This window comes from Saccostrea cucullata, unplaced genomic scaffold (assembly GCF_032062105.1).
Source record: "Saccostrea cucullata isolate Sc308-1 unplaced genomic scaffold, CSIRO_AGI_Scuc_v1 ctg102, whole genome shotgun sequence".
Classification (NCBI taxonomy): Eukaryota; Metazoa; Mollusca; class Bivalvia; order Ostreida; family Ostreidae; genus Saccostrea; species Saccostrea cuccullata.
In genome coordinates this window covers 700,434-725,273 of record NW_026938483.1, presented here as the reverse complement: position 1 = coordinate 725,273, position 24,840 = coordinate 700,434, and the positions used below count along the sequence as shown (strand labels likewise).

The 24,840-nt window shown below is 36.4% G+C and overlaps 1 protein-coding gene across 1 annotated transcript; it reads right to left on the bottom strand.

The window, feature by feature from the left end:
- Positions 1-117: 117 nt before the first annotated feature.
- On the bottom strand, positions 118-15,686 carry LOC134250428 (antiviral innate immune response receptor RIG-I-like). Its single transcript, XM_062732796.1, has 14 exons — positions 15,528-15,686; positions 15,098-15,247; positions 11,509-11,847; positions 11,244-11,354; positions 10,941-11,120; positions 10,771-10,853; positions 10,429-10,671; positions 10,074-10,236; positions 9,907-10,002; positions 9,486-9,652; positions 8,631-8,772; positions 1,977-2,210; positions 1,592-1,759; positions 118-813 (listed from the first exon to the last, which is right to left on the bottom strand). The coding sequence occupies exons 1-14, from the start codon at positions 15,619-15,621 to the stop codon at positions 200-202; spliced, it is 2,784 nt and encodes a 927-aa protein (XP_062588780.1). The 5' UTR covers positions 15,622-15,686; the 3' UTR covers positions 118-199.
- Between the last annotated feature and the right edge of the window lie 9,154 nt (positions 15,687-24,840).

Genomic DNA, 24,840 nt, shown 5'->3' with positions numbered 1-24,840 from the left:
TTCAACTTCAGACATTTTCTCTTGTACCATTTTAATAGTAAATTACACTTTTCAAGATCACAAAATATTTGCAACTCGATACAAAAATAAGCATACATTTATACAAATAAAGTGCTTAACGTGTCATGTTTACATGTAATGTTTTGCGGTTCTCTGATTAGGACTTTTGCAGTTTTGTGATACTAGTTTTAGTAGGTGTTTATTGTTCTTCAGCCTCTTCAACATCCACTGTTTCTTTGTACATCTCCAAAAGATCTGACTTATTAATGCTTTCAATGAAAAAATCGACACGGCCCCATTTCTTGATCTTCCTTGGTTCTTCACCAGTAGTGTCGAATAGAAATGCTGCAACCTTCAGCACTGGAATCTCAAACTCGTCAATCTTGAAAGTTGTCCCCCACTTCAGCTTGCATTTGGTGCACTTTATCGTGGAAATGGTGTACCTGGAGGGAGTTGTACTTTTATCAAAGTCGCAGCGAGACCGAAACTCTGGGTTTATCACTACACGGTGTTGACCAACATAAATTCTCAAATCTTCGCTGTTCGTTGCATCTGCATGACATTTAAAGCAAATCAGACGGAATGGCTTTTTGACCTTGTGGGTATCTTCCCCCAAAGAAAAAAGATCACCATCTACACGTATCTCCTCCTGATATTTGAGGATCTTACGTCTTCGATCATTTGGAAGCATCGAGTTGAGCCGTCTGAAGGCTTCGTACATTAACTTAGATTTCTGTAAACTGATTTCCTCCCGTTTTTGAATCGCTTGATCGGATATGTGTGCAACTGTGGAACTCTGCTGGCGAGCACGACCTAACAAAGTAACAAAAAAACACCAATTAGTGTATATATGGGAAAATAAATCAGATAAAAACTCAAACTGCAGCCCGCCGAAAATTTCGAAACCCTAAAGGGAGTTTTAAAATTTGTCTTCATTTTCTTTATTCATTTGAAATTAAATGAATGGCTTCTGTATTACTGTAGATTCCATATTTTTCGCGAGCACTTATTATCACGAAATAGCTCTTGAACGTCAAATCGCGAGAATAATTATTCGCAAATGGTTGATTGATCAGGAGAATTTCCATGGATTTCAGCACCTTAAAAATAAAAGCGAGTATTTTTATTTCGCGTATGATGCTTCTCGCGAAATTACGCGATTATTAATTCCTCGCGTATAATTAGGAATCTACAGTACTGTTTAAACTAGATGTACTGTGAGCAATGAGCTCACTAAATGATACCCCAACCTCCCATATGAATATAATGGCAGGGTACATGTTTTGCTAAGGAAAACCCAAAATCTGTGTCGGATCAAAAAGTAAAATAGAAGGTGTATAATGGCAATATGTAATAAAGATTCTGTGAAAGTTTCATCAAATTTCATTCAGTGGTATAAGAGGAATCGCGGATAAGAGATGGGTACCCCAAAGGGTAAAAGACGGACGTACTGACAGACGGACGGAATGACAGACAGACGGACGGACAGACGGACATAACGATTACTATATACCCTTCTGTTTTTAAAGCGGGGGGTATAATGATGTCAGATGTAATGATGTGGTAGAAAGAAATCCGTGAGGAGTCTTACCACTCATTTGGATTACATTAGCCTCGTTTCCAGTGTAGTTGTAGGTTATTATAAAGTTGCAGTCTGGAACATCAATTCCTTCACTACCGACAGAGGTCGCCACCAGTACATTAAGGATTCCTTTCTTAAAGTTATCCAATGTTTCGTTTTTCTGTGAATCGGGCATACCTGTATGTTTTGTTTAAAATTGAAAAATAGCATAAGCATTACTTTTGATTTGAAAGACATGGACAATATAATTAAGAAATATGAGATTCTTTATTTTTTTATGAAATGACCAAGATATTTCCTATTAAAAACAAGTTTATTCACAAAACTGTACATGTGTTATATAAATATATTTAACATTCATCTACACCTCAGACTGCCCACAAAACTTTTATACCTCGGCTGGTTTCTGATGAGTTAGTTCCCGTGAAGGGCCCAGCCTTTAATCCTCCAAAGGACCCCAGTTCCCCAGTCAGATACTGAGCGAGGGCAAACGCTGTAGCTCTGGTCTGAACAAATACCATTCCTTTTATCTCCGTATATTCACTGACCAATTCCACAACTTTGTCTCTCATTAGTCTCAGATACGGGTTTATCTCAACTTCCATTTTCTCAACCTTCTTACAAAACTCTGAAATAAATGTACGATTGAGTATGCATTGTATTAACCTGAATGTTTTCAACTGATCTTTACCCTAGGACGAACGTCAAGAATCGAGCAAGTGCGTTTAAATATACAAGTTGAGCTGTATTTATTAATAATAATTAGCTATTAAACTAAATTTATTTACTATTTTATATTGTTCACTCTTCCATGGCACCTGATCCAAAATCTGATGTTTCGGGGGTCCGTGTTTGCACTGCTCTTATTTTGTATTGTTTTATGGACTTTGAGATTGAATACTGTTCGTTATCTCCATGTCCTTCATTGTTTAAATATATACCGGTACTCTTATATATTCTATGAAACAAAATTTTGATTATGTATATAATCATTGTTTATTTTTCCAAATACAATATCATTATTATGCATAATACAGTGTCCCTTTTGTACCTCATGTAAACCACGTGATAAAATTAACCAATAGGGAATCGCTATTAGCTGAAGTCAGCGTGCCTGTAGTGTTGATGTTTATATTTTTCCAGTTCAGTAATTATACCAATCTTTCTTTATTATTACCGTTTTGGACTATGTGATAAATGTGACTAGTGCAGGAACATTTGCTTCGGATTTAATTTAACTCATTTTATGTTTGGATATTTCTATCTACAATAATTCGAAATGTGCAATATGAAACCCGTGTACCTATCGATGTGTGTTGACTTATAAATTATTTTATAGTGTTAAATATTGGATTGTCTGCATTTTAAGATAGCAACACAGTGATAATTAAGTAATTTCGAATTTGTGAATCGTTCAGTATGCCGAGGGCTGCAAGGAGAAATGCGACAAGGCAAAGGCCTGACCAGGTGGTTTCTACTTCTGCCGTAGAAAGCAGTGCTACAGTTCTTGACATGGACAATCCCTTGAGTTGGACTGTTGCCTAATTAAGTGAAAGACTGACACAATTAGGAATTCAAGTTCCGAAAGGATTCAATGCCGCAACCTTGCGACAGCTGTACAATGAAAACGTAAACAAAGGTGAGGTAACAGAAAGGCGCGAAAACTCGCATGAAGGATCATTGGGCGGAAGTGACGCAACAAACAATGGCGTCCCCCTACAAACATTGGGCGAAAGTACAGTCACGAATACAAATAACGATGGTGTTCTACTACAGACTTTGCAAAGTATGGCGCAATCATGCGCAGCTTTGCAACAGACGGTTAATACGTTATTAGCGAAAGAGAACAAGAAAGACGCAGAGACGGAGGACGATAACCCTCTTAAGAAATATGCTGCTCAAGTTCACACGAATTCAGCTTCAGGTACGATCAATTCAGTTAATATTAGTGAGCACTCAAGCATAGGGGTCCCATCGAAAGATGTAGGCCATGTGGATCTGGTCTCCTCCGATATTCGGAAAAAAATACTACGAGGTGAAGATGTAAACATGTGCGCTCTACTTATTCCAGCGTATGAGACTCCCAAAAAGGAACAGGAGAAAACTGATAAAAGACTAAATAGAAATTTAAACATGAGCGAGTTTGTCACTGCTTTCAGTAGATACAAACGGATTATGTGTGTCACATACCCTTGGAGACAAGAGGAACTGGACATGTACTTGGCACATATTATAGAGGTACACAATGTTTGGCCAACGAAATTTTTTGAGTATCATAAACTGTTTGCTGCCAAATGTGCCATTGCCCTAAAACAGAACAATGTTCTAACAAACTGGAGCAAAGGAGACGATGAAATATTGAAGCGTGTAGTAGCAGGTGCTGAAGTCAGCAAGTGTAATATTTGCTCCTCGACCACCCACACATCTAGTATGTGCGTAGAGAATTCGGATGACAACAAGCATCAACGAAGTTACCAGAGTTATCAAAGAAAAGACAAGTATGATAGGAATATAGCATATCACGAAGGTAGGCAAATTTGCAACAACTACAATTCAAACAGATGTACAGTACCTTATTGCAGAAGAGCACATGTATGTGCTCACTGCATGTCTACTTCACATGGAAAACAAAAGTGTCCGAGTTTAAACGCCGAGAAGACCACGACCACAAATGTGATGCTAGATGATAAAACAAAGAAACAAAAAACTCCACAGTGACTAGAAAAGCAAGAACGGGATGAATTTAAAGCCACTACACCAGTTAATACAGATAGACTAGAGTTTGAATTAAGTAATCACCCAGACAGAGAATTCGTTGATTATTTAATTGGTGGACTACGAGATGGATTTGATATTTTTATGGGTGATAGTACAAGTCTAGATAATTCATATGAGTGTAGGAATTTACAGTCAGCTAAGGAAAACCCAGATACTGTTGACGAACTTTTGAAGACAGAAGTTCAGAAAGGATTTGTGAAAGGACCGTTCCAAACACTCGATTTTCCAAAATACAGAGTAAGTCCATTAGGACTGGCTACGGGTAAATACTCTTGGAAAAAACGCCTTATTTTGGATTTATCTTCACCACATGATAATGAGGAAATTGACAGTGTAAATAATTTGATTGACAAAGACAAATGCTCTTTGAAATATGTTAGAATAGATGATGCAATAACAAGAATTAAAGAATTGGGAAAAGGTGCTATCATGTGCAAAACAGACATATGTGATGCATTTAAGCTGATTCCAGTAGCTCCAAGATTTTGGCCTATGTTGTGTGTGAAATGGAAAAATTTGTTCTACTACTTCGTTAGATTACCATTTGGAAGTAGAAGTTCACCGAAAATATTTGATCATTTATCACAAGCCATTTGCTGGATTGCAAAAAACAATTATGGAATTAAAAATATTTTTCATTTGTTAGATGATTTTCTTACCATTGACGAACCTGACGTGATTGGAGAAAGGACCATGGCTTTGTTGTGTACTTTATTTAAAAGATTCAACATACCATTATCATTGAAGAAAACAGTGGGTCCTACAACGGAACTGGAATACTTAGGAATCATCCTTGACAGTGAAAAAAATGGAAGCACGCTTACCCCAGGAAAAAATCACACGGATATGTAATTTCATAATGGATTTCCTGAAACAGTCTTCAGTGACGAAGAGACAATTACTGCAGTTATTAGGACACTTTAACTTTGCAGCGAGAGTTGTGTTACCTGGGAGAGCTTTCACCTCTTATCTTATCCAGTTGTCTACAAAGGTAGAAAAACTTCATTATTATGTTAAGTTTACACAAGCTAGCAAGGAAGACCTACAGATGTGGTTACATTTTTTAAAGCACTGGAATGGTGTTTCAGTGTTTTATGAATCCAAGCTGATAAGTAACGCAGACATGGAATTGTATACCGATGCCTCATCTACAGTAGGATTCGGGGGATATTACAGAGGAAAATGGTTTGCAGAAAAGTGGCCAAAGGAACTTAATACTCATAAACAATCTCCGTCCAGGCTTTTCTCGAATTATATCCTATTGTCATTGCAGCTATTATCTGGGGGAAGGACTGGAAAGGGAAACGGATTCTTTTCCATTGCGATAATGCTGCAGTTGTAGATATTATCCGGAAACGTCGATCCTCAGATCTACAAATATCATCTTTGATGAGAACTCTATGCTTTTGTGCTGCTCTTTATAACTTTGATATTTATAGCGAACACGTATCAGGAATTAAAAACATTATCGCTGACTCTTTGTCTCGCTTACAGCTGGAGAAGTTCAGGCAGGCGGCTCCTCAAGCAGAGAAAACTCCGATGGTCTGCCCACCGGTATCAGAAGTAATCTGGAACTCGGACAAGTGGTTGAAAAACTGATGAACAATTCCGTGACAGAAAGAACTAGATCAACTTACAAACAGGGTTTTGAGACATATAAACATTTCCTTTCAATACATGGTGTTGTTTATTATGTTAAATGTCCACCCATATCTGAAGATATTCTTGTACATTTTGTAGCATATTGTCAACATAACTTGTTGCTTAAATTCTCTACAATAAGATTATATTTGTGTGGAATCAGATACATGTTTTTAGAAATGGGAATTCCAAACCCTTTTCAGTCTAAATGTCACTCAATGGAACGATTGAAGTTAATTTTAAATGCAATTAGAAAAGTGCAAAGTAAAGATCAATTTAAAAATAAGGTCAGACTGCCTATTACAGCTCACATACTACAAAGAATTTGTACAGTTTTGAGGAATTGCTTGTTTAAATATTATACCAATGTTTTGTTAGAAGCTATGTATGTAACAGCTTTTTTCGGATTTTTCCGTTGTGGTGAACTGACAATACAAAAGAAATTTGATCCATGCTGTCATTTATGCTGTGAAGATGTCCAAATTCACAAAGATTGTGTTAAGATATTTTTGAAAACTTCTAAAACAGATCATTTTCACAAGGGTTCAAGTATTGTATTATACTCAAATGACACAAAGGTATGCCCAGTAAAATCTATGTGTAAATACATGCAGGTGAGAAAATTATGCTATGCTGGACCTAAAGAAGCTCTTTTCGTTACAGAAGATAAGCTCCCTGTAACAAGATCATACTTTATTGAACACTTGCAGTATATCTTAAAAATTCTAGGTTTTGATTCTGAGAAATACAGTGGTCACTCATTTCGTATCGGTGCAGCAACATCTGCGGCATCAGCTAGAATAGAAGACCATCTTATTAAAACTTTAGGCAGATGGTCATCGGACTGTTATACTAGGTATATAAGAACACCAACTAATGTAGTTAGAGAAGCACAAATTAGTATGGCTACTAGTTTTCATTCAGATAAAATGTCCTAGATAAGGTTGATGTGTACATATGATTGATGTTTAGAAAACTGATTTTAGCTTACATGTCAAGTTTATGTACAGGAACTCTCTACATTCATACAGGATATTAGATGAAGTTATTGATAAGTGAAATTATGCATATTTACATTTTGTTTCATCACGTTAAACTACTAATATTAGACCTTTCTGATGTTGTTCATTTTTATAGGATACATACAGGACATGCACTCTATCAGATGAAAATCACTTATGTATGTTGTTTTATCGATGTAAAGATTCAATGTATTCATAGTTTAATCTAATATGTCTGGATCCATCTTTAATTGTCTCACGTCCACATTTTCACTCCTTTACTAAATTCTTATATCCCATACTTGGGGACTATGCAGCTGTACCATCTGCATATTTTGCCATTTACATAATGATATACACTTATATATCTCATTATTTTCTCCCAACTATGGGAAGTTAATCGCTCAGCATTGGGATCAGGTGCTTGTTACATAAGTTGGAGCAAGCCGTCTATCTTAGGTGAGCATTTCTTACCAATTAAGATTAGACTCCAGTTGTTTACTCTATTTTCAATCCACTCAGGTCCTCATATTAGGCAAGCATTTCTTGCATAGCCTGCAGGATTCAGAGTAAACAACTGTTACAGTTATGTAACTAGTACCTGGTTCTGATGCTGGGAGATGGACTTAATCTATCTTGTATAAGCTGCATGAGCCCTCAAGGCAAAGTTGTGAAATATTAAATAGTATTGTTAATAAAATTGTTGGAACTCTCAATTATCTTCTGTTGTGTTTGGATAAATAAAATTTTGATTATGTATATAATCATTGTTTATTTTTCCAAATACAGTATCATTATTATGCATAATACAGTGTCCCTTTTGTACCTCATGTAAACCACGTGATAAAATTAACCAATAGGGAATCGCTATTAGCTGAAGTCAGCGTGCCTGTAGTGTTGATGTTTATATTTTTCCAGTTCAGTAACCACCACCAACCCCTTCCACCTTCCAATTATTGATGGTTCTAGACATAAAAGGGTTCATGAGCAATAATGTGCCATTTACATAATGATATACACTTATATATCTCATTATTTTCTCCCAACTATGGGAAGTTAATCGCTCAGCATTGGGATCAGGTGCTTGTTACATAAGCTGGAGCAAGCCGTCTATCTTAGGTGAGCATTTCTTACCAATTAAGATTAGACTCCAGTTGTTTACTCTATTTTCAATCCACTCAGGTCCTCATATTAGGCAAGCATTTCTTGCATAGCCTGCAGGATTCAGAGTAAACAACTGTTACAGTTATGTAACTAGTACCTGGTTCTGATGCTGGGAGATGGACTTAATCTATCTTGTATAAGCTGCATGAGCCCTCAAGGCAAAGTTGTGAAATATTAAATAGTATTGTTAATAAAATTGTTGGAACTCTCAATTATATTCTGTTGTGTTTGGATAAATAAATGCTAAAATATATAGAAGGTATCATAGAATATCGCATAATATTAGAACATATACCAAACTATTTCTAGCTCAATGGAGAAAAATACGGTTTATATAAAAAGATACTATTTTTTTTAAACAAAAAAAAATCGAAATTTGAAAGAAATATAAAATGTAGAATCTGAAGAATGCTAGGAATGCAGTCGTGCCACTATACTAGAGGGGCATTCCGATATCATTTTACCAGTGATCATAAGAAGGAACTCCTTTTCCTTTTCGCTTGCACTGTCCAGAGTCTTGAGATCGTCCTCAAATTTCCTCTCCAGGTGTTCAATAACATGTTCTTTGTTCATCAGGTAATTGACATCCAGTGCTTCGTTGTATGCCTATCAGAAAAAAGAGAGTTCTTACTAATGAATCTATAAATAGGAATTACGATTTAATTATTCATTTGATATTACATTTATATCACAACATTGCACCAAAAATGGCTTGTGATTTAAAGCAAGAAGAAGATTTTTAAGAAGATGTTAAAATTTGGGGGGGGGGGGTTATTGTTCAGTGATATAGCAGGTTTTTTAAATTTTTGGTGAACACAGAATTCCTTGACATACGTCACCAGAAGCTTGATTTTGTCTCCCTTTGGAAAACAGTATTTCACTGAAGATAATATATCAAGAAGGACAATACAAATGGCAATCATCTAATATTGATGTACACTGCAATGCATTGCGTAATTTTTATCAGAAAATATCAAGCTCCTCTTGAAGTTTTATTAGCAGTGTAGACTAATTTATCATAATTATCTGAAGATTGGATTGTTTGAATGGACCTTTGAGCCTGAATACTGCACGGTATCTCCATATATACCTTTCAGTACCTATATACAAAGGTACACATTTATAGTGATAAAAAAATTTTGGCAACTAGCAAACCACTATCTATATAAATAAGATAACAGCACCCCGCAAAAAAGTTGCTTATTTTTCAGGTAAAATTTTTAAATCACTGTACTTGACGAGTATCTGAATTTAATTTAGGTATTACAATTCAAAACATAACATATTGTAAGTAGTTATATTTATTTAGTAATACATACTGCAAGGTGTGTCATGGCAGTGTATATAACTCGCACCAGTTCTTTATTGTTTCTTAATTTACATGACACCTTGTTACGGAAGTGAACAGTCCATTTCTGGTAGTGTTTTCCATCCTTCTTATCTGGCCTTTTATTCCACATAGGTAACAGATGTTTATTATTCATCACTAAATACAAGATTAAATAAATACGAGATAAAAAATGCACTGTATAACAAACATTTTTGAACATAATTCAATACCAAAAACCCGTACTTGTTATTGTTTAGGAAGATGAATACTGGGTAGAAAGAAATCTAAAAACTTAAGACTGTTTTCCCCTTTTTTAAAAAAAAACTAAGAAAACTTTAGAAAACGTTTGGAGAGTTATCATTTGAATATCATGTTTTTTTTTTTATCAGAATGTATTGCTAAATACAAACAGTCAGTCGTTCCGATGTAAGCCTCGATATGAGCTATGTTATCCAGTATCAGATTCTTCAGTGGGTCTTTTTCTTTTTGTCCCATTTTTATTGTTTCTGAAAAAAAAAGAAATATGAATAAGAACATGCCTTACATCAGTTATAAAACATAAGCTAAGCGATGCTACCTTCTTTTGGTACAGCGACATGTTTCCGAAACTCTTCCAGGTTTCTTTGGACAGTGGATATTTCCAGAGTGTCCAGATTTGCGCAAATTCTAAGCATGTGTTGTAACGCTCCATCCTCAGTACTGGAATCTCCCACTCCAATTGTGGCGGTCAATCCAACAATCTTTTAAGACAGAGATAACAGGTCTTTTAATTTTTTATATATATTAATACCGATTTGATGTATAAATATTAATATAAGAAATCGAAATACATGTATTTAGTGATTGCAATTTTTTTTCTTATTATTTTTTTCAATTTTAATTTTTAATTTCTAATTTTGTTAACATTAACATGAAATCCTTATAGACAGAACCTGTGGGATGTTTTCTTCTTTTCTTTTTCTGGCCAGGTAGTGCTTCATGACGTTATTGTAGGGCTCTTTTTTCCTGCTGTGATGACACTCATCAAGAATCAGAAGAGTTATCTCCCCTAGACTGACTCGCTTGTTGTTGATATTGTTCAGAAGGATTTGTGGAGTCATGAAGAACACGTGGTGGTCGTTAATAATTAAGTGCATTCCTAAACACTCCTTTGTTGCGGTATGTAGGTGGTAAACCTGGGGAAAATATTACCTTGTTAATCATTGGAAAAAGGACAGAGATTTTATTTAGGTGTGTTAGAAAAAAAATTAAGGGGAGCTTTGAAACAAGTTTACCTTTCTGTCTGGTAAGTATTTTTGGAATAAATTATATTGCTGTTCCACAAGGGCGTTCGTTCTTGCCAAGAAAACAACACGACCTGAAAATGATCTTTCTAGATAATTTTTATTTGTATATTGGATAAATTTGGATTATGTTGTTTGTTCATGAACTCAATTTTCCTTACCGTTGGTGTTCTTCAGCAGATGTTCTTTGGTGACGTGTAGAGCGACCCATGTCTTGCCTGTTCCAGTGTGTGCACAGATGATGGTATTCTGACCGCTGTCCGCAATCTCCGCCAATTCTAACTGGTATGGACGTAACTTCATTTCAGGCACTTTCTTTCTTTTCTGTGACTTTTCACTCTCTGCAAAAGAAAATAAATAAATTTGGAAAGTACTTCGCTAAGTTTATCAAAAACCACATGTTGCTCCAACAGTAACATCCCTATCTTCTTTGTGTGGTTTATGTGGTTTATATACCCAACTACCTTCATTGTCGTATTTTTCCAGGTCGGAGTTGTATTCCTCCTCTTCAGATTCCTGATGTTCCGTCAGTGGACCAGGGTCGGGAGACGCCAAACCTTTCCGTACAAGTTCCTCTACATTAGGTAAATATGGAATCAAATACATTAATATTACCTAATATTAAGTATATTTTATCTTCATGTTTTAATTTAGCAATAACGTTACATGTACTATAATCAGAAAGAAATTGTTTCTGCACACACATCTATGAATCTCTAAACAATCTACCATTGGTTGCACCGGGATCTAACTTGGTCACCAGGGTCGGTTGTGTCTGTTTCAGGGCACTGAACAAAACTACAGCCCAGTCTCTGTGCTTCTTTTTGATTCTTCTGACCAGTTCCCTGCAGGCTTCTGACCTGTCACCCACCTGAAGAGAGTTTAGATACTGCTGATCCTTCACTTTGATGTACCCCTTCTCTAGCAGTATTGGGATCAGAGAAGCAGCGTCCATCTCATTCATCAGCTCGGGTTTGGTCGTCTTAAACAGGAATTCCATAAACTCTGTTGTAGCTTTCTGATCGCTTTCCTCTGCATCTTCATAGCTCTCTACTAATCTCTGGTAACCTTAATACGGGAAATAAAACACTACATAGGTCACGCCGTCGAAACGATGGTAATGGTAAGAAATATACTTTTATCACCTGCATACATAGATGATATCTCTCAGTTGATTCGATACGCAAGAGCATGCTCTACATATTTATAATTCCTAAAACGAGGAAAATTATTAACTAACAAGTTGATGGAACAAGAATAAGAGCAGTGTCATTTAAAGTCATCATTTCGTAAGTTCTGTGGTCGATACAATGACGTTGTCAGCAAATACAATTTATTATTCAGTCAAATTACGAATGATGTTCTTCATACTAATTGCAAGGCTATTATTTACACACTGAATCGACGACGGAGTTTTCCGTTATTTCCCTATCATGACAAGGAGCACATAGCGGGTGTGACTGGTTGGTAGGGGATGCTCACTCCTCCATGATACCTGATCCCACCTCTGATATTTTCAGGTCTGTGTTTGCTCTGCTCCTATTTAGTATATTTATGGACTTTTGAACCTGAATACTGTTCGTTATCTCCATATGTTTAACAGAGATGAAATATATGGATAACGAGCAGTTTTCGAACTCAGTTACATATCGCATACGATTTCGTTTGAACAAAATGTATAAACAACATTGTATCGTATATATCTGATCGGGTCTACTATTATAACAGGCTATTAGTTCTATGTTTTAATTACATTTTGCAATATACATTACCATATCAAGCCAAAGGACACGCCTTAGATAAGAACGGGAAGTTTTCTCCTTCATGGCATCTAATTCCACCTCTAATGTTTCTAGAGGTCCACAATTGCTCTGCACACATTTTTATTGTTTTATTGGACTTTTTTCCATGACTTATATTTGTTATCTTCGTATTTCATGTAATTAACTTACATTTATTTTAGTATTTCTTTGATTTAGCTTTGAATGAAGGATATAGAGATAACGAACAGTATTCAATATCAAAGTCCATAAAACAATACAAAATAGGAGCAGAGCAAACACGGACCTCCAAAACATTAGAGGTTGGATCAGGTGCCATGGGGCAGTGAGCATCCCCTGCCGATCGGTCACACCCGCCGCATGGCTCCTTGTCATGATCGGGAAATAACGGAAAAATCCGTCGTCAATTCAATATATAATAATGGACTAACAAGAAGTAAGAAAAAGTCAGCTAGCATTTGACTCAATGATGAATTGTATTTGCTGGCAAGGTCATGGTATAAAACATAGAACTTACGAAATGATGACTTTAAACGAGCCTGCTGATAGCCTTGTTTCATCAACAATTTAGACATATCTCAAAAACTGACCTTTGAATAATATCTTTTGAAAATTCTTGATTTTAATTTCACTTATATTCAATATTGATTTTCAAATTTTAAATGCTTTTTATATATCCAGTTACTTTGTAATATAACTGACGTCATTTAATACGTCAAAATTGACATTAAGATCTGGGAATAATTGGCAGTAAAAATATATACTGCAACGTTGGAAATAATCAGTTTATGTATCAATGAAGAGGGTATGAAAATTTGATAAATATTCTTAAATCATATTTTCTAGCTATAAGCAGGCGTTTATCCGATTGGGTATATATTTAACTATATTGGAAACATGGATGCAGACTCACTATCTGCTTGCATAGTTTTTTGTTTTTTTGACATCAATTTTAAACATCAAATCCTGAACTTTTGTTCCATGTGAAAAAATCAAGGAAATTATAATATTACTATTAAATTATATTATATTATATTGTATTATATTATGATATAATATAATATGATATAATTTTAATCACATATTCCAAGCCCTCTGATTGGCTTAAACTTGGTCACATGATTAAGTATATAACAGCATATAGACTTGAGTTACTATTTATAGAATCTGAAATGCATATCGACTTGATGTTTCTTAAAATAGAGGTAATTTTCTGTAAAACAAAAAAATTAATAGTAGTGATTTCACAATTATAGCTAATACAGTATATGACTTGGTGTTTCTGAAATAAATATATACTTCAACTTGTATTTAAATGTGTAATGTCCTGTAACTGATAAGACTTAACAATGGCCTGAATTAGAATCTACTTAATATTAAAACATATTGAATATCTTTGTCAAAATTTATACAAAACATAATCAAAAAAATGTGCAATTGTAGTATTTTCAATAGTAAATCCTCCAAAATAAACAAAAAAATTAAAAGAAACACATTTATATTAAACAGCTAAATCTATTTTGATTTCTAGTCTATATGTGTTTAAGAGAGAAAACTTGTGGTTTGTTCCCATTTTTTTTCAAATTGTTTTTTATCAACCTCTGTAAAAAATAATATGACAAATGTAGCCCTTTATTCGGTCAATCCATAGATAAATCGACTCCACAGAAAAGCATATTGACCTCGCACTTTGTCAATATGCTTTTCTGTGAAGTCGATATATCTATGGACCGACCTCATCAAAGGGCTATATTCATATATTATAATATTATATTATATTATATTATATATTCCTATTTTATTATAATATTACTATTATATTATATTCTATTATTAATTGTGTCAAAAACGCTAATGTCGTAATCTGATTTTAAGTAGACTTATCATATCAATGTATTTCTAAATCTTTTTGTTGTTTCTCTATACTTAATTGTAGCCAATATTCATACAGCAGTTGACAAAAGAAATATGTTTGTAGTTGAATGGAGATCGTGTGGGATTTTGTGAAATTCAACGAAACAAAATGACCTAATTTTCATTCAAGTTTTATTTCATCTAGTGTTCAATATTTTTGTTGGTAATATTGAACATTATGAATCTTATAGATACATGCATCATATTGAATAAAATACTTATCTGTACCTTTTTCGTGTAATTGTCAAATTGAGGATTCAAAATGTTACCTATGTTATGAAATGCCCTTTATAATTTGTCTAAAAATGACAATCCTGCGTCCTTAATTTTCAAAAATTCTCAAATAATGTCCCTAAAAACAAACTCGTTTACTTTATTTAAAGTAAAACTTTTTTCTGCTCTCAGACTGTTTAATTTTTTTTTTTATTTTTTATTTATTTATTTATTTTTTTTTTTTTTTGGAATTCCCAGGGAGTGTCCGCAAATACAAAATTCCTGAGGTATCCTTTTCAGTGCTTCAGTGAAGCTTCATTCTGTCAACCTATGTATTCACAATATAACACGCTACTGCACGCCATACTTATATAACAATAGGCCCATCTAATTAAGATATGCAAACATACCCTCCTCTCTGAATGCATTCACCAGTTTGTTTATGTTGTTGGTCCGCAAGTCTTCATCATCTTGCAGCAAAATAAGTTTAAGGAAAGCATGACAAGCCTCTTGTCTTTCCCCGCTCTTCTGAAGCTGTTCTATTTTCTCAACATCGACATCTTCAAACAGAAAAAAATATTTTTTTTTTATTTATTGAATATTGGTAGCCATATACAAACATCTTATTAGTTATATAATGATAAAGACAACCCCCTGTACGTTTCAGTGATAACTAATGTCCGATGAATATAAATAAAAAAAACAAAGTTGCTTTAGATCTCATTTTTACGAGTTTATATAATGCCTGGCAATGTTGTTTACCTGAATGAATGTTCGGGTTCATATGCATATGTCACGAGCTGACATGAGCTTTATTCTACTAGGACATAGGCCTATTACCTTTGAGGTCCGGGAAATGGTCCAACACATCAACTGGTTCCAGGTGTTCCACTACCTCTGTGAGAAATTTCTCCGTTACATTCGCTGCCATCATATGACCATAACGGCAAGATGAAAGGAAAACGAAAGTTATCGGTTTCTTGTTACTCGAAAAAGAAAGTTGGATTACGCAATTGTAGTATTTTTGAAAAAGGTAGTTTCCATAAATAAGAATGAGTCTAATTTTAGCAATGTTTACCTATAAACAAATGTAAATGCTGTAATGTCTTTTGTTAACCTGGCACTTCAGGGTTATTGTTGTTTCTTTTTCCTATATCTTTTAGATTTTTTTCATTTCTTTTACTGATTTAAATTATTTATTTATTTCTATTTTGTTTACATTACAAATATTTATATTATTTCAGTTTTCTTTTTTTTTCATTGTATATTTTGTGTTTTGGGTAAGTAATATAGCTGTAGTGACCTATAAGTCTGCGAGCTCAGCTACAGGCCAATACAGGGGCTCGGGAACCACGAGGGATCACTAAGCCAGTATCAGGTTGCAAACTCATTTATTGTTAGATCGTACCAAAGTGTTTCGTACCACACTCCTCCCCCTCATAATTTTTAAGAGATGTACAGTGCGTTATTATATTTATGAAATAGTCAGCTGGGCCAGAAAAATCAAGCCACTTTGACTATATACAAGTAAAAAATCATCAGAAGGGAATAAAAGTTCATTTGGAACACATCCTGGAAGAAAAAGCATAATTATACAAATAATAAAAAAAAACCATATAAATTCTACAGAGGGAGGAGTGGATAAGAAGGAAAAGATATTCAAATACATATAATTCTAATTAAAATTTCCAATGACATCATGATTAATCGTCCAAAAGACAAAAATCCTTCATCCACTTAGGTGCCTGTCGTTTTCGAGCGGGTCTTTGGCAGATCTCCAGATCATCTGATGATTCATTCTCATGTCCTTCATTTGTGGGGCTTACGGCATCATCTTCGTAAGAACTGGACTGCGGTAATTCCTCCTGTACTTGATTTTGCTGTTTGGATTCCTTGTCACTGGGTTCTGGGTGAAGAACTGAATGTCGTAGCCTTTTAAGCCATAAGGGTAGATCTCTGTCTTGACAAAGTTTTAATCTGTCATGGTGGACCACCTTGTTTTCCTTTTTCCCTTGGATTCTGTATAGCACATGATTAATCTTATATACAATGACAAAAGGGCCTATCCATGGCTTCCTCAACTTCTTCGATTGGCCTACTTTGGAAGAGGTATCCACCATATATACCACATCACCCACCTCATAGCTTCTTGTGTTTGATTTTATGTCATAGGTCCTCTTCTGACGGAGTTGTGCTTCCCCCAAGTTGTCCCTCGCAGCTTGATGACACACTGAAAGAGCCTCCTCCAAATTTTCCACATATCCTGCTGGGTTTTGCCCTGGTATCTTCCTTCCTAACATAATATCTAAAGGTTGAGAGACTTCTCTCCCCAGCATCATTCTGTTTGGTGTGAATCCCGTTTGTCGATTGACAGTGGCACGGATTGCCCCAGCTATTTGTTGGAGGTGTAAGTCCCAATCTTTATGTTGTGAGATGTTTTCCATATAACATCGGATGGCTTGGAGAACAAGACGATTGTATCTTTCGACCTGTCCATTTGAGCAGGGTCTGTATGGGGTGGTTCTCGTCTTTGTTATTTGGAGTAGTTTACACACTTCCTGAAATAAGCGGCTCTCGAAATTTCTACCCTGGTCAGAGTGAACCTGGAGAGGGCACCCCAATCGAGATATAAAACCTTCCACAAATGATGTTGCTACTGTCTCCGCTTCTTGATCAGGCAGTGCGTAACACTCTAACCACTTGGTGAATTGGTCGACTATCATTAAAATGTACTTGTTCCCTTTGCCGGACTCCACAAATGGACCCATCAGGTCAATATGCACTCTTTCTAAGGGTGCTCCAGCATGGTATTGGCCAAGGCCTGCTTTGGCATGTACATTGGCTTTCTTGTTGACATTACATACTGGGCACGTTCGGACATAAGACTCGCAATCGGAACTCATTCCAAACCAGATATACTTTGATTTCACCTTCTGTAGGGTTTTCTGCTGTCCCATATGGCCTGCTAATTTGTTGTCATGAGATCCTTCTAGAACACAATTTTGTAGTGACTTTGGGACCACAAGCAATAGTCGGGACATAGAGCCATCTATCCACTCATAGAAAAGGATACCATTCAAAATTCGTAGTTGCGATGAGCAGTTCCAAAAGTATTTTACAGCTCTACTGGAAAGGGATAGGTCTAGTTCAGTTGGAACATAGTTTTCTGCCTTCCATTTCATTAAGGTACTTGTGTTTAAATCTTGCATTTGTGCATCTCTGATTTCTTCATCTGTTAAGGCAGAAGCCCAGTTACATGCATCCTTGTCTATGGTGTTAGGTGTTTCCTTTGGTTTATCAGTTTCTTGAAGGGTCCTAACTGCTAGGGGGATTACATCATCAACATCCTCCTGGAAGCGTTCCCATTGAGCATGCATCCGTCGACAGTAACTGCAGCCCCCACAAGGTAGCCTACTGACATCACAACCAGCATTGTAACAGTCACAGGACAGGTCATTTGTTGACATTCTGGAGAGGCCATCAGCGTTCTGGTGTTTCTTTCCACTTCGGTGCTGGATGATAACATCATATTGTGATAACTCTTCTAGCCAGCGAGCTAGTTGCCCCTCAATATTTTTGAACCCAATTAACCATGCCAGACTGTTGTGGTCTGTCCGCAAAATGAAAGGTCTGCCCAGTAGATAATATCGGTAGTGACGAGTAAATGCTACAACAGCTAGCAACTCCCTCCTAGTAACGCAGTACTTCCGTTGAGTAGATGTCAAGGTCTTGCTGTTAAAACTGATTAAGACTTCCTTACCACACTGAATCTGGGACAGTTCTGCTCCAATAGCCATGTCCGAAGCATCCGTGTCCAATATGAACATGCCATCATCAGAGGGATATCCCAGAACTGCAGGGTTCGTCATTGCCTCTTTAAGGGAAATGAATGCTGTGTCCTTCTCTTTATTCCAGATAAACTTGGTCTTTGGCCCTGTGAGAGTGTACAGAGGTGCTGCTATCTCTGCAAAACTCTTTATATGCTCTCTATGGTAGTTAACATACCCAAGAAATGCTTCAAGGTCCTTCTTGCATTTGGGTGTCGGCCATTCTGCCATACATTTCACACTCTCGGTAGTGATGCTGACCCCTTTTTCTGTAACCAAGCGACCAAGGAATTGAAGCTCCTTCCTGAAGAGATGACATTTTTTTGGTTTTAGTTTGAGGTTATGGGTCCTAAATCTTTCAAATACTGCTCTTAGATTTATTAAATGTTCTTCAAAATTCTGACCCAAGACTATGACATCGTCTAGGTAAGCAAGGCATTCTTTCCAGTTAAGACCTTGTAAAACTAACTGTATCACCCGTTGAAAGGTTGCAGGGCTATTGCATGTTCCAAAGGGCATTCGTACAAATTCAAATAGGCCGTACCTTGTGATGAATGCCAACTTGTGTCTATCATCAGGGTCTACCTCTATCTGATAATATCCCTGTGCCATGTCAAGCGTGCTCATTAAGTTGTTTTTTCCAAGAGTGTCTAGACATTCCTCCATGTTCGGGAGTGGGAAAGCATCTTTCTTGGTGACTTTATTAACTCCCCTAAAATCAATACAATACCTAACAGTCCCATCTTTTTTCCGCACCAGGACCGGTGCTGACGACCACTCAAAAACTGACGGAACGATGATACCTTTGTCCAGCATACTTTTCAGATGCTCCTCTTCCTCTGATTGGAATCCTAGTGGTGTGCGCCTCAATTTGGATTTCACCGGGTGGGCATTGCCAGTGTTTATCTTGTGTTGGATCCCTTTGAACAGTCCCAAGTCAAAGTCTCCTTTAGAAAAAATGTCTTGGAATTCCAGAAGAAGGTGTTTAACACTTTGACTTTGCTCTGAGGTTAGATCTCTTGTTGATCTATCTGCTAGGTCTATCAAGTGGTCTGGTAATTCGACAGGAAAACGTTCATTTGTCTTGCTGTGGTCTTGTAGTATTCCACCATTGGCGACTTGGTCCACTTCAGAAACAGTCCCAATCACTACATTTTTCTGAAGTTTAACTGGTCTTGTTGACAAGTTGCGCAAGAGGACTGGCACTTGATCACTGTTATCAACTAAAGCATGTGGTGAAAGCAATCCCTTAACATTATGACATGGTTTGAAAACCAAAGTACCAGCTATGTGTTGGTCCAAATGGCCAAGAACCTGCACTGATGAAAATGGTTCAACTCTCACTTTTTGACTTAATTTCACTCTAGCTATTTGAACTTGTTTACCTCCTGCATCTAGTAGAGTTGCATTCATCCGTTTGCCACCAAGGACTATCTGTATTTCATTAAGGTCAATGGTAGCATTTTGTGCCTTTAGAAAATCCAGACCTAATATGACGGGATCAGATATGTCAGCTATAAGGGCAGTCCAGGTGATTGGGTCTTCTTGTGTGTTCCCAATACAAATCTGAATGTTTTTACAGTAGTTAGCCTCAATAAAGTCAGAATTTCCTGCACCCTTCATGGTTACTTTTTCTCCACGAACTAAGGGTGGGGTGAAAGTGTTGGCGAAAGCTTGGCTGATAACTGTTATCTGGGCTGCCGTGTCGACAATAGCTTGAACAGGTTTTCCATTAATAGAGATCCCTAGCATCAAGTTGTATGGATGTGTTTGACTGTTGTCATACATTCGTATGTCGTAACTGGTTGGACTAGTCCTGGTTTCTCTCTTCGGTGATCTAGGGGATGGGGAACGGGACCTGTGTGACCTTTGGCATTCTCTAGCAAAGTGACCTGGTTGTCCACAGTTGAAGCACTGTGCTGCTTTGAGTGGTGAAGAGCTGGAAACAGAACTAGAAGTACTGTCTGTTTTCCGTGGTGGAGATTGTGACCTTGTGGAAAGTTGTTTATTCATTAGGTTAATGATTTTATCCACTTTAGCGTTGGTCGCCTCCAGCCCACTTTTGAGTTCAGCTATTTCTTCTGAAAGTTTGTCTACTCTGCTTTGGGGTCGTATTGGTCTAACTTCAAATTCATTCAACAAGCCCAAGTCACTATCAAGGTCATCCTCTTCAAAATGAACCTTCCTCACCTCTGGCTTCTTAGCGCCTAAGATTAATCTCTGATTATTGAGTGCAGCCTTTACCAATTGTAAGGCCGTCTCAAGGTCAGGAGGGTCTTTGTCCATAGTTGTAAGTGCTGCTCTTTTATTTTCGAGGCCCTTCAGGAAAGTGTCAGTAGCTATTGTTTCTTTTACACAGTCTGGAGCCTGTGGGTAGCCTTCACTTACCATCTCCTGGATTTTTTCTGCAAATTCATCAACAGATTGGTCACCTTGCTTGATATCCTGGAGATTCCTCCTAATTGTGTGAGGGAGATCTCGCTGGCCAAATCTTGTTTTCATCTTTGCACAAAGTGATGAGAAACTGCTCTGTACTTGGGCTGAACATGTACAGTAATACTTTAATGCTTTGTCACGCAAAGATTCAACTAGGCGTTCCAGTCGTTGTTCATTGTTCCAGTTATATCTTGTCGCTATCATGTTGAACTGCACAATGTATGGATTCCATTCCGATTTTCCATCGAAGGTAGCCATCTTTGGTGGGGGAGGACCCATAGTTTGATAACTCGTCATGAGATTGGGCTTCTGTCCACTTTTCACTTTTTGTGAATTTCCATCTGTGGTTACCTTAGCAGAAGTGTTCCCACTGGGCGGGCCAGACAAAAGCCAGCCACAATTAGCAGTAGCACTGTCACTAGGTAACGAGGTGTTTTCCTTTTTGATGTCCATTTTAGGTTTCATCCATGGATTACCACCACCATAAACACCATGTGGAGCCAAATTACCGACAGCATTTTCATTTATTTTCAGTAACTTTTCCTCATATGTTTTTCTAAGGTTTTCCTCAAACTGTGTTTGCATGAGTTCATAGTGTTCTTGCGAAGCCTTCATTTGCTCCTTAAAATCACTCGACATTTTTTCCATTCGGTCATCCCATTCCTTCTTAAGTGCCTGAATTAACTGTGGTGGTGTGTCTAGAGAAACTTTTTCTTCATCCAATAGAGTTCTTATGGTACTATAGGTGCCCTGTAGGAATTGGCGTATGTCATCCTCTGTTATAAAGCCCTTTTCCTCCCGTAGTTTAAGGATAGCTGTGGCTCTGTGCTGACCAATTCCTTCGAGTTCAATTAGGTCCTCATAAGACGCAGTATTCAAGTTTATAGCAGGCATTATTCTATTGATTTCAAATCCTCCTCAGATACTTGTATGTCCAAAATGTCTTCTGGTAAAACTCTGAAACAACTTCTGTTAATGTCCTCAGTCAACCTTCTGCTCCAGATCAAGGCCAATTCTGTACCTGGATGGATGCCGTCGTAAAAAACAGAAAATTTGTAAGAAATCCTTACACCGTTGTTCTTCTTCTTGCGATTGTCTGTGTCCTTGCGTCTGCGTGTTATGTCCTTATTAAATCGCAAAGTAGATTGTCCAATTTCTGAATTTATTGCACGAATATTTGCATTTAAAGCTTCCACTTGCCTGCAAATTTCAATGTCTTGGCTTTTGAATAAGTCTGGATTGGAATGACCTTTGTGCCGATTATATGCCACAATTGAGTAGCACGGTATTTCAATGAATTTCACTTTTATATCTTGGAACTTGGATACAATTGTTATGGCTCTTCGGTATTGTGCGGTAATGGTATCTACGACAGTATTGTCCCAGCAGCGAACTTGAGTAATTTTCCCCTCTTTTCTGGTAATGTCACAAGTCCCAAGCCAAATATAAATCAGTGCTGAACCAAAGGCTCTGGACTCCAATCTGTGTTCAAGTTGATCTATGGCCTTTTCAGTTTGCAGGCCACTTTGGCACCAAAACTCGACAAATCTCAGGGGGGTCTTATTTTTAAGAGCAAAACCTTTGCTGTCTGACAGAAGAATTGGTGTGTGACACAGTGACCCTTGTGGTGTTGTTTGTGGCTTACTGAGAAAAGCTTGTATTTTTGGTCCAGACAATGACATGAACAAAATAATATGCAATATGATTATATGAAGATTGAAGGGTTGAATACAAAAATAATATGACGTATGAAATTAGAAATTCAAACAAAAACTCCAAAATAAAATTGCTTGAATGATTTTTGTATGTAATTGAAAAAAAATTTCGAATTGTGACAGCTATGGGTTTCCGTACCCAAGTTTACAAATTAAAAATCAACACTGACGCTAAATGGAGAATGAGATAGAAGTATAAAATTTTAAAAATGATTGTCAAATAGTAGCGTAGTAATATTGTCACACTTGATAAATTAATTTCTCCTATACTGCGAGAAACCAAGTTTGACAAAACGCGGGAATGTCCGAGTTTCCTCGACACTATTGCCTTACGCTAATCAAAATACAAGAAAAACGGAAAAAGGATATGTATATTTTTCAACTGGACGTAGAATCGGTCACTTCTGACACCAGTTGTAGTGACCTATAAGTCTGCGAGCTCAGCTACAGGCCAATACAGGGGCTCGGGAACCACGAGGGATCACTAAGCCAGTATCAGGTTGCAAACTCATTTATTGTTAGATCGTACCAAAGTGTTTCGTACCACACTGCAAAAGATGAAAATAAATGTTTTCAAGGGCATTTTATTTTTCTGACCTTAAATCATTTTACTCATTGCAAATGTAGATTTTTTTAATCAACATAAATTAAGATTGTTTCATTTTATTATGTCGTGATCTGCAATCAATGACGGAAGTTTACAATGTGACATTTGTTGAATTATTGAAAAATCAGTTTCACAGTTGAAAAACTAGGTTTATCGACTGTAAACTATAGTTTACAAACCGGGAACTATAGTTAACAATTCGATAACTATAGTTTTCATCTGTAAAACTATATTTAACGGTTGTTAACTATAGTTTACGGATGCTAAACTAAGTTCATCTGTCTGAAATAAAACGTTAACAATAGATTTTGTTGATAAACATATATTCACGTCTGTAAACTATAATTTAAAATCGTTAACTATAGTTAAAAGTTGTTGATCATAGTTTACAAATCGTGAAAATATATTTATCAGATAATCTATGTTTTGCAATCGCAAATGATTGTTTTCAGTGTTAAGTATAGTATACGGTTCTGAAAATAGATTAACTATGGTTTACAGATGTAAAATGTAGATTGACGTTGTTAACTATAGTTTACAGCCCGTAAACTATAGTTTACAACCGATAAACCTAGTTTATCGAGTGTGAAACTATGTTTAGCTCATTTTTTGTGAATTTGGCGAGCCATAGATATATGAAAGAATACTTTTTTTTAAATATTTAAAAACGCAGTGAGCGAGTAAACATCTGATCTTTCAGTTTTGTTTTTTTCACCGTTTAGGATATATTGATTTGTAAACGAGATAAATAGTATACACTTATCCACTGGGTGTGAGTGGGATAGCTCTTTTATCAAACCCGCGACAGAGAACTATTCCCCGAGGGCTTGCCCGAGGGGAATAGTTTCTGTCAAGGGTTTGATAAAAGAGTTATCCCACTCACAAACAGTGGATAAGCGTTTTATTATACTGATGTATAATATAATTTCTGAGGTTTGAATTTTTTTGCAGTAAGATAATACTGCAAGAATAATCTGAAATCCTGATGACGTCACAATGCTACTGAAGTCATTATGACATCATCAGTAGATAGATCTATCGTTGGAAATCAAAATTGGAGGCAAAAATTGCATGAAAATTTTCCGAGGGTGGATAGCAAAAACTATACCCCGGGGTATAGCTTTGCTATGCCTGAACTATAAAAGATAGCTATTTTACCTTCTGAACTTTATACAGGAAACATTTTAACAGAAGTATAATAATGTTATTTATTATTTTCGTATATATTCGTTATTTATTACACTTCATGAATTCTACATGTAGAATGTGAATATATAAAGAACAGTGATAAAAAAGTCAAAGAACAATACAAATATGTGAAGATGGCATAAACGCAGACCCCTGGAAATAACAGGGGCGGGTTCAGGTGCCGAGGAGGAGTAAACATTCACTGTCGATCGGTGCTAGACCCACCGCGAGCCCTATGTATTGTCCTGGTAGAACCTCCTTTCTGCAGTCAAATTCAATATAAAAACGAAGGCCTAGCAATTGTTAACAAATCAGCCAAGACATTATATTTGTTAACAACTCAATGTAGCTACCATAGAATATATGAAAAGTCGACTATA

Excerpts from the sequence above, each read along its gene's own strand:
- LOC134250428 (XM_062732796.1), bottom strand. The coding sequence starts at position 15,621 with ATGATGGCAGCGAATGTAACGGAGAAATTTCTCACAGAGGTAGTGGAA. Across the intron at positions 1,760-1,976 it reads CTCATCAGAAACCAGCCGAG|GTATGCCCGATTCACAGAAA; the intron begins GTATAAAAGTTT and ends CAAAACATACAG. Across the intron at positions 814-1,591 it reads TAATGTAATCCAAATGAGTG|GTCGTGCTCGCCAGCAGAGT; the intron begins GTAAGACTCCTC and ends TTACTTTGTTAG.